The sequence below is a fragment of the Trachypithecus francoisi genome, unplaced genomic scaffold, assembly GCF_009764315.1.
Source record: "Trachypithecus francoisi isolate TF-2019V2 unplaced genomic scaffold, Tfra_2.0 Lachesis_group11, whole genome shotgun sequence".
Lineage (NCBI taxonomy): Eukaryota > Metazoa > Chordata > Mammalia > Primates > Cercopithecidae > Trachypithecus > Trachypithecus francoisi.
The window spans coordinates 110,153,594-110,166,592 of NW_022681456.1; the positions used below are offsets into that span (position 1 = coordinate 110,153,594).

At 37.9% G+C, this 12,999-nt stretch overlaps 1 protein-coding gene across 1 annotated transcript in view; it reads left to right on the top strand.

The window, feature by feature from the left end:
* SLCO1A2 (solute carrier organic anion transporter family member 1A2) overlaps positions 1-1,606 on the top strand; it is a 57,112-nt gene extending 55,506 nt beyond the window's left edge. The window contains exon 15 of the mRNA XM_033222708.1: positions 633-1,606. Within this exon, the coding sequence (XP_033078599.1) occupies positions 633-852 (220 nt within the window). The 3' untranslated portion in view covers positions 853-1,606. The remainder of the gene's footprint in view (positions 1-632) is intronic.
* Positions 1,607-12,999: the final 11,393 nt, after the last annotated feature.

Below are 12,999 nucleotides of genomic sequence, written 5' to 3' on the forward strand. Positions count from 1 at the left end.
TTTGAGGTGAAGATCCTATTCAATGAAAAGCTAGTTATAACAACAATAACAAAACATTAGAATATAAATAAAAAAACAAAACATTAGAAAAGATGAAAATAAATTTGGATTTTCTCAATGGGAAATTTTTAAAAATACATAAGACATTTTTTCTTTTTTTTTTGAGATGGAGTCTGTCTCTTGTCACCCAGGCTGGAGTGCAGTTGTGCGATCTCGGCTCACTGCAAGCTGCGCCTCCCGGGTTCAAGCCATTCTCTTGCCTCAGCCTCCCCAGTAGCTGTGACTGCAGGTGCCCGCCACCGCGCCCGGCTAATTTTTTGTATTTTTGGTAGAGACGGGGTTTCACCTTGTTAACCAGGATGGTTTCGATCTCCTGACCTCATGATCCACCCGCCTCAGCCTCCCAAAGTGTTGGGATTACAGGCCTGAGCCACTGCGCCCGGCCAACAAAAACATTTTAACAAATACTGAAATTAATAAGAGAGTTTAGTAAAGTTGCTTATATAAGATCAGCATGCAAAACTATCAGCTGCTGTTTTTATCAGAATAAAATATAAAGATATACAAATTTAGTTTGCACTAACCACACTGTCTATGTAATATTTAATATGTTTTAACTTTTAAAAAAATAGATACATCTACCTTGGATTGCCGGCAGCATTAAGAGGATCAAGCTTTGTTCCAGCCTTAATCATCCTAATTCTTTTGAGGAAGTGTCATCTACCTGGTGAAAATGCCTCTTCAGGAACCGAGCTTATAGAGACAAAAGTCAAAGGGAAGAAAAATGAGTGCAAAGATATGTACCAAAAGCCCATGGTTTTGAATGATGATGAATTGAAAACGAAATTGTAATTGCCCTATTATATTACTTTTTTCAGAATTGGAGAACATGCTGTACAACTTAATTATTTTAAAAATCAACAGAGGTACTATAGATAACTTTTTCTTGTCTTTAAGAACCTGAAAAAAAATTCTTAACTCAAAATAATAAAATGTTCACTAATGATATTTCTAAGGTATCAATAACACTTGAGTTTTCCTAGGAGGGTCATCGCTAATAGCCCCCTAAAGAAGATTCTTAGAGCCAGCTTTATTTTTATGTTGAAACAGCAATTTCTCTTAATTCATCAAAGTAAGGGTGTACTTCCTACATCTCTTTCTACTAATAGTTCTAAAATTTTTCTGTTATGAAAACCTATTTAATTCCACTAAATTTGTGCTTTGATATTGGAATTATTCAGATGTCTAAATTCTCATTCTGTTATGTGGAGATTTAAATATTTTATTCAAGTTTATCACTTCCATGTGAGAGAAGCCTACATCTTCTTATTCTATTTAGGAATCGTTCTTTAACTCTTCTATTTATTCTAGGCATGACTCCTATATAATAGATTAGTCATAAATATACCTTCCTGCTTTCAATTTTTTCTCATCTTTGTTACTCATACATTTGATCAATTTGTACAGCGTACTGACAAACTTAAGCAGGTTATTAAAAATCATGAGGCAAAGATTGTTGGATTTTTTTTTTTCAGCAATTCAAATCTGGTGACTAAAGTCTTTCTTAAAAGCAAGTGTCTGAATCAAAGGATGAAAGGACAATATTATAAAAACTCCAGCTCTTAAAGTCTGTTTGATAGACTCCAGCTCTTAAAGTCTGTTTGTAATGTCAGATATTGTCAAAGAACCACTTTCTCAGACTCAGGACTCTTTAGACCAATGTTTATACCACCCATTGTGTCCTAAGGTAGAACACAAACACTAATTTTCCGAAAATAATCTTAGACAATAGCTTCTGTTATGAAACAGAGTTTAATAAAGGCTAAGGTACATATTAAAAGCTAAATCTACTTATATTATTATTTTGTAAATTATGGATAAAATTAAAAATTGAAGAATTTTAGATATAGAAGAGGACTTACTGATTAATATAGGCTTCTGGTAAAAGAGGGTAGAATGAACAGACAAATACCTGTTTGTCTACTCTTTATTCTCCTTCCTGTTGAAATGACAGTCAATATTTAAGAATGACATAAATCCTAATGGATGAAGAGAATGGAGTAAGGAAGGGTGGGAGAAGTGGGTGTTCATACATTATGGTTATTTATGTGTGCTATAAACGGAGAGTGTCTGCAGGGATACAACAGAGTGGAGGAAGCTGAAATACAGAATACACCTAGAAGGAGCCTGGAATGGAAGTGTGAAACTGAGTTGCCAGTTCAGAGTGTGAGTTGGTAGCTGGACAGAAAGCAGGCCAGTTAACTGAAGGACTTTGTACAGATGCTTTACATGTTAATATGATTTCCCAAATGATCGGATGCATCACATGAAAAAAGAAAGCAACTGAGAAGAGAAAGGCTGTATAGAACAGGTTTAAGGGGAAGGATGAAAAGTTAAGTTTCAGTTTCATGAAGTTTGAGACTTCAGCTCAGGGCATATTAAATATAACCAAGGTTCAAGATGAGACTGGCCTTGAAACAAGAGAGAGGAACTATAAGCATTGGAAAGGGGGAGTTTAACTTTGATGCAGGTATGACTGCAGCAGTGAGGTGTCATGTTAAGGCCTGATGACATGAAATTTGGGGCCACTTCCTTTGTGGTGTGAGGAAGTGAGAAGAATGGCCTGGAAACTAAAACAAGGAGAAAAGACTTACCTATATTCACAGAGCAGTAAGAAAAAGTAAAGAGCCACTGCATGAGAATCTATCCCTATTGATAGATTTGAGGTGATCTGAGAAAGCTGTCTTACTTTGTGGACAATTCACCACTTGAGCACCCTCAATGGAGCATCATAGGCCCAGAGAGACGTGGCTATGGACTTAGTACCTTGGCCTCGCTTTTATCCCCTCATGGAGGAGACGGCATTTTACTCTGAAAGCATAGGGTTCTCCTTTGACACTTCTTAGTGGGAGAAAGCAGGTCAGAGAAAGTGGGTGTTGGAGTGCTTTGGGATCCCTCATGACCTCTGTTGTTAGTATACGTGAAGCCTGGGAGTTTAGATCTTATTCTGAGCACTTGTACTGTCTCATGAGGGTAGAAATAATGGCATAGCAGACAGATGGAGAAGAGAAACAAGAGAACAGGTAGTGAGAAGTCGAGAGTCAGTAATTTTCTTACTTAATATTGTGGGGAGTATAAAGTTAATGAAACTAGAAATAGTGGTTTAATATATTACTTATAATTCAAAAATTATAAGTAATACATTTATTACTATACTTACAAATGCTTACACAGTTTCTTTGTGAATCCACCTATGGTTTTATTTTAATTAATTTTTTTATTTCAAAGCAATGAAATGTTGCTTTGTGGAGTCCGATAGCATTATATCAGGTAAATGGGTTTCTGCTACATCTCCACATTATTGGGGAGATGCTTGAACACCTCAGAATACACACACCCTTAAGGTTCAAGGGCTGGGGTTGAGCTCTACATAAGGGAATTTTCCTCCTCCCAGAAGGGTGATCATTGTATAGGCAGACATGAAGACAGAACCAGAATGACTTTCGTGGGTGGAAATAGTGCCATCAGAATCATTTATTTTATGAAATAAATATTATTTATCTACATTGAAAAAATACTGCTCCTCCTAAAATCATTAACTTCTCCTCAGATGACTTTAAGAAATTTGAGTAACAGCACATGAAGTGGTAAAGACCCTTAGTCTTTCTGGTATATTAGAAGAGCCTTTTAATCAGTCTCTGGAAGGACACTAGGGATTGCAGCTGAATAAATATATTAAGAATAACAAATCAGTTCAACACTGAGTAGAGTCTGAGTTGGAATTTTCCATGGAAATTCTCTTATGTCTCTTCTAACAATAAGGAAGACAAAACAAAGACTAAGTAATTAAACAAAAGCTCGAAATGTTTTGTAACCAAAAGCTTTAAATGTTATGTAACCAGAATGCTATGTAACCAGAGCTGTTAGATCAGATACTGGCCGATTCATAGGTGAACCTCCGCTTTGTGGGTCCTCTCATGCGTCCCCATTTTGAGAATGTAAGTAAGTTGACTTTGCAGCCCTTCCAAAAAGGGTACTATCCCACTTCTCCTGGCATAAATCATACATTGACTGAACGTACACCATCTGAAAATCACTCATGCTGCTTGAACCAAGGTCATTATCAGAGAAAGCTCCTGGTGGAAGAGGTTGTAGATGTTAAAAGAGTATGATTTCTATATCAAAAAATGCAGAAATTGACAGAATGGTTCTTATTTACTGGGCCTGGAGAATTCCTGTTCTGGCATTCTTAGATCCCTCAAATGTATTACCAAGGGGAAAAGGAAAAAGAGGTAAGCAGGCAGTAGGGTAAGCCGTTGTTTGCTTGCCAAGGAACTGGAGAGTGCAGATTTCAGGATCCCTTGAGGAAATTCTCCTGAGCCCTTAGCCAGGAGAAGAGAGCAGAGAATGCTTTTCTGTAGAATCCCAAGGGGCATAAAAGAGGATGAGTAACTGGGTCCTTTGCAAGTTCCCGACCCCTAAGCCTTCGCAACATGGAGAAACTACACCAGTGTTCAAAAGTTTCTAGGTTGGAGGAACAAACTTGAGCATCAAGGGCAGATGATTTGCTAACACAGTCCTGTGCAGAGGGCTCCTTTAGAAGGCATCCCCTGTGACCAAAACACAGAGAGCACCTTCTACTTTCTGGCCTTAAGCCATCAATGCATCCAGCTGTAATCCATCCTCAAACCTGGAATCCATCCCTTGACTTCCCAGCCAGACCACATTCCATCCCATCACTGTGTCCAGCCCTGCCCAGAATGCATGCTGTTCTCCCAGAGTCTCATGGAAATGAGGACTTGCACTGAAATAGGCTGTGGGAAACAAAAGGATAAGGAGGTCTGGACCAGTCTATAATGGTAGTGGGTGAAAAAAACCTGTGGAAAAACACATGAGTTCATTAGGAAATAAGGTGACAGATCCCCAGCTGGTGAAGAACTAGAATGTCTATTATGCTCATACAATTGATGTTTTATTTTAATACACCAGAGCTACCACACAAAACTTCCCTCCGTGTGAAAGCCTCCAGATAAAATTCCGCCATCCCTCCTCTCCTTATGTCCTCCTGCTCAGACCCACCTTCATGCCCCTCAACCAATCTGCATCGTGCCTGTTTCAGAGAGTCATGGGAAGATGGGCAGTGCCTCCACTGTCACCATTCCCCACACCTCTGCACATTTCTGCTCCTTCCCCTCTAGACTCCACAACTTCACAGTCTTACTGTTGTAAATATTCCTGTACAGTTAGTAATGATCAAATGATCCTGTGGTCAGAGGCTTCTTTGGTGGTGTCTTCTTACCCTTAAGAGAGGTCATGAAATCCAGAAGGGGCAACCTTTCAAGGAGAGCTTTGGAGTCATTTCTGTGTGAGATACTATTGCATATTCCTGTAAGATTGCTTTTATATTTAAGGAATGATGTTACTTAACAAATGAACAAAAAAAATTGCAAATAAATTTCTTAACAGTGTCTACAATGGCTTAATCATATCTTCTCTCTTCCATATCCCTTCCTTTCTCCTCTTCCCTCGAGATCACAAAAATATACTCCACTTTCAGTTATCTCAGTTGTCTCCCCTCCTGCAAAGGGGAGAAAGGCTGGAGAGAACATGGGAAACATGAATCCGATGATAATACCTAACCTCAGTCAGCAATTAACCTCATCATCCAGTTTCTTCCAATGAAAAGAGTTAACAGGAAAATGGTCAAAGGTTGACAAGAAGAAAGAATTGGAGGAATTAAATGGTTAATTCGCCAAATGTAAAAGGCCCCCAAACTGGAAAAGCACTAAATTAGTTTTGAAGGAAGAACGGAAGGGAGGAGGGAGAGAATATAGGAAGAAAGAAAGGAGAGGAGAAAAGAAAACAAGGTATAAAGTACTTTGAAGATTTTTTAAATGCAAGCTTTTGTTTCTCTTTTTCATTGTAACTTAGACTCAGACGAAGCTTCCAAAAATAATTTTCTATGTAAAAATACTTTGTTCTAGAGGATTCTGGGAGGATAGCAGAGTAGGGAGCACCAGAAATCTGTCTTCCTAGTTGGACAACAAATTCATTGGTAGATTATGTCTTATGTAACTATTTTGAAACTCTGGAGCTAATTGAAGGCTTACAACTTCCAGGGGAAAGTTAAACATAAATTGAGGTTAATTTTGGTGAACTTCAGCCCTTAGCAGAGTAGCAACTACCCACCCCCCACTGCCAGTTCCATGGCAGGCAGCTGGGCACTTGTTCCAGGAGCAGCTTGCATGCAGTGTGTGGGGGCAGGGTGGGCAAAATCATCCTGTTCTTCAAATTTCAGGTAGCTGTTCTCAGAATGTTGGTTGCTGCTTCTAACCAAAAGACGCAAACACATAAATGGGCAGCCATTGTTTTTGTACCTCCCCTCATTGTTGCAATCTCCTCCCTCATCAATTGAAGTGATTTCCAGAGGATTTAAAAAGCCAGCACTACTTTGCCTCCTTTCATTTTTGTATTTTCCCCCCTTTGGGAGCCAGACATTAAAGACTAAGATATTCAACAGCACCTGTATACACGGGGAAAATTAGAAAGGGACTGAACATGGCCAGGAAAAGACACAGGCTCAGAGAAGACCAGAGATGTCAAGTTTACACTTTATGCTGATCCCTGGCACACAGGCAGCATATAGGTATTAAAAACAACAACAGTAAAGCCTAAGGAAGGGAAATAACTGATTTATAGTTAGAATATATTTTGGATTCAAATGTCCAGCTTCCAACAAAAAAGGCACAAAGCATATAAAGAAACAGAAAACCATGGCCTATTCAAAGGAAGAAAATAAATCAACAGGAGTTGTTACTAGAAAAGACCTGATGGTACATCAACCAGACAAAGACTTTAAAACAACTCTTTTAAATATGCTAAGGAAAGATGTGGAGAAAGTCAAGAAAATGATGTGCAAACAAAATGGAAATATCAACAAAGAAATAGAATACTTGAAAAGAAACATTTCTGAAGCTGAAAATACAACATCTGGAATGAAAATTTTACTAGAGGGATTCAAAGGCAGGTTCAAGCAGGCAGAAGAATCAGTACACTTAAAGACAGGACAATGGAAATTACTGAGTCTGAGCAACAGAAGAGTAGAAAATAGAGAAAAAGTAGAGAGATCCTAATGGACTTGTGGGACACCATTCAGCAGACCAACATGCACATTGTGGAAGTCTAAGAAGGAGAAGAGTGAGAGGAAGAGGAAGAGAGAATATTAGAATAAACAGTAGCTGAAAACTCCCTGAATCTGATTAATAATATGAATATAAACATCCAAGCTCAACAAACTCCAAGTTAAATTAACTAAAAGAGATCCACACTTTGTCTTTTGAAGGACAAAGACAAAGAGAAAATGTTAAGAGCAGCAAGAGAGAAGTGACTCATCATGTCAGGGATTCTCAGTGAAAGTAACAGATTTCTCACCAGAAACTTTGGAGGCAAGAAGGCAGTGGGCCAGTATATTCAAAATGCTGAAAGAGAGAAAAAAATCAATCTGTGAACTAATAATTCTACTTCTGGCAAAATCATCCTTCAAAAGTAAAGGAGAAATTAAGACATTCCTGGATAAACAAAAGCTGAGCAAGTTCATTAACACTAGACCTTCCCTGAAAGAAATGCTCACAGGAGTCTTGCAAGGTGAAATAAAAAGACACTGGACAGTAAGGTGAAGCTGTGTGAAGGAATAAAAATCGCAATAAAGGTAAATATATGGGCAATCATAAAAGCTAGCATTATTGTAACATTGATTTATAACTCCATTTTAACTTTCCACATTTTTTAAGGGACTATTACACAAAAATTACATTGACATTTTGGTTTGTAACTCCACATTTTGTTTTATATGAAATTTAAAAGATTAATGCATTCAAAATAATTAGTGGCCAGATAGGATGGCTCACACCTGTAATCCAAGCACTTTGGGAGGCTGAGGTGGGCAGATCACTTGAGCTGATGAGTTTGAGACCAGCGTGGGAAACATGGCAAAACTCCATCTCTACAAAACAATACAGAAATTAACGGGGCATGTGAGTGCACACCTGTGGTCTCAGCTACTCAGAAGGCTGAGGAGGGAGCATGGCTTGAGTCCAGGAGGCAGAGATTTCAGTGAACTGAGATTGCACCACTGCACTCCAGCCTGGGTGACAGACCCAAACCTTGTCTAAAAAAAAAAATCATTAGTTTATGTTTTGGGCACACAGTGTACACAATGAATAAGGATGTAATCATACCAAAAAAACTATACAATATACACAAAAAGAAATGAGAAAGAAATATAAATATTTCAATACTAAAAAATTAAACACAAAAGAAGACAGTAATTCAGAAAAGGGGGGACAAAAAAAGCAACATAGAAAACAATATAAAACATATAAGAAGATGACAGAAGTAAGTCTTTCCTTATCAGTAATTACTTTAAATTTAAATAGATTGAACTCTCCAATGAAAAGACAGAGATTGGCAGAATGGATTTTAAAAAAATGAACAAACTCCATGTTGTCTACAAAAAATTCACTTAAGATGCAAAGACACAAATAGACTGAAGGTGAGTTACAGGTAAACAATAACCAAAAAAGAACAGGAATGGCTATATTAATATGAGAAAAAATAGACTTTTAATTTCAAAAAAGGTTAAAAAACACTTTGGGAGGCCGAGGCAGGTGGATCATGAGGTCAGGAGATCAAGACCATCCTGGCTAACATGGTGAAACCTGTCTCTACTAAAAATACAAAAAATTAGCTGGGTGTGGTGGTGGGCACCTGTAGTCCCAGCTACTCGGGAGGCTGAGGCAGGAGAACGGTGTGAACATGGGAGGCGGAGCTTGTATTGAGCTGAGATCGCGCCATTGCACTCCAACCTGAGCAATAAAAAGAGAGTCCATCTCAAAAAAAAGAAAAAAAAAGGTTAAAAAAGACGAAGACATTTCATATTAATAAAAGGCTCAATACAGCAAGGTGATATAGCAATTATAAACTGTTACACACCTAATAGCAGATCATCAATACATATGAAACAAAACCTTTGGATAGACGTGAATGGAGAAATAGACTATTCTACAACATAGTTGGAGACTTCAATACCCTACTCTCAATAATGGATAGAATGACCAACAGAAGATATATAAGAAAGTAGAGAACTTAAAGAATGTAACAATCTAACTATATCTAACATATATACAGATACTCTATATAATAACAGCATATATATTCTTCTTAAGTGCACATGAGACATCTTCCAGGACAGAACATATGTTATACCACAAATTAAGTCTCCACAGATTTAAAAAGATTGACATCATACAAAATGTCTTCTCCAATGAAAACAAGATGAAGTTAGAAATCAATAACAGAGGAAAGGTTGGAAAATGTATAAATTTGTAGAAATTAAGCAACATACTCTTACACACCAAATAGATCAGCTAAAATTTTTAACAAAAGTTAGAAAATACTTAGAAACAAAACAGAAAACAAAAACAGAAAAATGTATGAAATGCTGTGAAAGCAGTGCTAAGGGGAAAATTTATAGCTATAAATTTTTACATTAAAAACATTTTAAATGAACAATCTAACTTTACAACGTAAGAAATAAGAAAAAGAAAGAAACTAAACCCGTGGCTAGAAGAAAAAAGAAAATAATAAGAATTAGAGCAGCAATAAATGAATAGAGAATGGAAACACAATAGAGAAAATAAATGAAAGCAAAAGTTGATTCTTTGAGAATATCAAGAAAAATAATGCTTTAGCTAGATGGACAAAGAAAAACAGAGCAGACTCAGATTGCTAAAATCAGAAATGAAGGTGGAGACATTACTGTTAATATCAACTCTACAGAAATAAGAAAGATTATTAGAGAGTACTATGAACAGTTGCACAGCAACAAATTAGATATTCTAGATGAACAAATTCCTAGAAAAACAAAACTTATCAAGACCAACTTATGAGGAAATAGAAAATGTGAATCAACTTATAAATAGTAAGGATATTAAATCGGTAATCAACAATTTTTAAATGAAGAAAAACCCCGAACCTGATGGCATCACTGGTGAATTTTACCAAAGATTTAAAGAACTAACATTGGTCCTTCCAAAACTTTTCAAAAAAATTTGAAGGAGAGAGTTCTTCCTACCTCATTCTATGAAACCAGCCTCACCCTGCTACCAAATCCAGACAAAAACACTACAAGCAAAGAAAACTAAAGACCAGGCCGGGCGCGGTGGCTCAAGCCTGCAATCCCAGCACTTTGGGAGGCCGAGACGGGCAGATCACGAGGTCAGGAGATCGAGACCATCCTGGCTAACATGGTGAAACCCCATCTCTACTAAAAAATACAAAAAACCGGCCGGGCGCGGTGGCTCAAGCTTGTAATCCCAGCACTTTGGGAGGCCAAGACGGGTGGATCACGAGGTCAGGAGATCGAGATCATCCTGGCTAACACAGTGAAACCCCGTCTCTACTAAAAAATACAAAAAACTAGCCAGGCGAGGTGGCGGGCGCCTGTAGTCCCAGCTACTCGGGAGGCTGAGGCAGGAGAATGACGTGAACCCGGGAGGCGGAGCTTGCAGTGAGCTGAGATCCGGCCACTGCACTCCAGCCTGGGCGACAGAGCCAGACTCCGTCTCAGAAAAAGAAAAAACAAAAAACTAGCCCGGCGAGGTGGCGGGCGCCTGTAGTCCCAGCTACTCGGGAGGCTGAGGCAGGAGAATGGCATAAACCTGGAGGCGGAGCTTGCAGTGAGCTGAGATCCGGCCACTGCACTCCAGCCTGGGCGACAGAGCCAGACTCCGTCTCAGAAAAAGAAAAAACAAAAAACTAGCCCGGCGAGGTGGCGGGCGCCTGTAGTCCCAGCTACTCGGGAGGCTGAGGCAGGAGAATGGCATAAACCTGGGAGGCGGAGCTTGCAGTGAGCTGAGATCCGGCCACTGCACTCCAGCCTGGGCGACAGAGCGAGACCCCGTGTCAAAAAAAAAAAAAAAAAAGAAAAAAGAAAACTAAAGACCAATGACCTTGATAAACATTGAGGCAAAAATCCTCAAGTAAATACTAGTGAACATGATTTATCATTATTTAACATTAAAATGATTACAAACCATAACCAAGTGAAATTTATTCCTGGAATGCAAAGATAGTTCAACATACGAAAACTGATGAAAAAAACACACCACATTAACAGAATGAAGGGGGAAAAAAACACATGAACATCTTAATTGATGCAGAAGAAAATATTTGAAAAAATTCAACACACTTTCATGATAAAGACATTCCACACACTAGAGAAAATGGAAACTACCTCAGCATAATAAGAGCCATATATGAAAAGCCCATAGCAATTATCATACTCCATGATGAAAGACTGAAATCCTTTTCTCTAAGGTCAGGAACATGGCAAGAATGCCCAGTTTTACCACATTTACTCAACATAGTACTGAAAGTTTTAGCCAGAGCAATTAAGAAAAAGAAATAAAGGGCATCTAAATCAAAAAGTAAGAAGTAAAATTATCTCTGCTCACAGACAATACTATCTTTTATGCAGAAAACCACAAGAATGCAAAAATCTTCAACAAAATACTTGCAAACTGAATCCAGCAGCACATCAAAAAGTGTATCAATCACAATCAAGTTGGCTTCATCCATGGGATGCAAGATTGATTCAACACATGCAAATCAACAAAGGCGATTCATCATATAAACAGAACTAAAGACAAAAACCACATGATTATCTCAATAGATGCAGAAAAGGCCTTTGATAAAATTCAACATCTCTTCATGTTAAGAACTCTCAAAAAAGAGTTGAAGGTGTTGAAGGAACATACCTCAAAATAATAAGAGCCATCTATGACAAACATACAGCCCATATCATATTGAATGGAGAAAAGCTGGAAGCATTCTCCTTGAAAGCCAGCACAAGACAAGGATGCCCTCTCACACCACGCCTATTGAACATGGTATTAGAAGTTCTGGCCAGGGCAATCAAGCAAGAGAAAGAAATAAAGTGTATTCAAATAGGAAGAGAGGAAGTCAAATAATCGTTTCTTGCAGATGACATAGTTCTTTATCTAGAAAACCCCATTGTCTCAGGCAAAAAGCTTCTTAAACTGATAAGCAACTTCAGCAAAGGCTCAGGATACAAAATCAATGTGCAAAAATCACTAGCATTCCTATATACCAATGTTAGGCAAGCTGAGAGTCAAATCATGAATGAACTCCCATTCACAATTGCCACAAAAAACAATAAAATACTTAAGAATACAGCTAACAAGAGTCAATACTGTTAAAATTGCCATACTGCCTAAAGCAATTTATAGATTCAATGCTATTCACATTAAATTGCCGTTGACACTTTTTACATAATTAGAAAAAAAAATGGTAAATTTCATATGGAACCAAAAGGAGCCCAAATAGCCAAGGCAATCCTAAGCAAAAAGAACAAAGCTAGAGGCATCACATTTCCCAACTTGAAATTATACTGCAAGGCTACAGTAACCAAAGCGGAATAATGCTGGTAAAAAAATAGACACATAAAACAATGGAACAGAATAGAGAACCCAGAAATAAGACTGCACACCTACACCCATCTGATATTTGACAAATCTGACAAAAACAAACAATGGGGAAAGGCTTTCCTATTTAATAAGTGGTGCTGGGAGAACTGGCTATCCATATATGCAGAAAATTGAAACTGAACCTTTTCTTACACCTTATACAAACATTAAGTCAAGATGGATTAAATATTTACATGTAAAACCCAAAACTATAACAACCTTTAAAGAAAACCTGGGTAATACCATTCAAGACATAGGCACAGGGAAAGATTTCATAATGAAGATGCCAAAAGCGATTGCAACAAAAGCAAAAATTGACAAATGGGATCTGATTAAACTAAAGAGCTTCTGCACAGCAAAATAAACTATCAACAGAGTAAACAGACAACCTGCAGAATGGGAGAAAATCTTTGCAATCTATCCATCTGACAATGTTCTAATATCCAGCATCTAT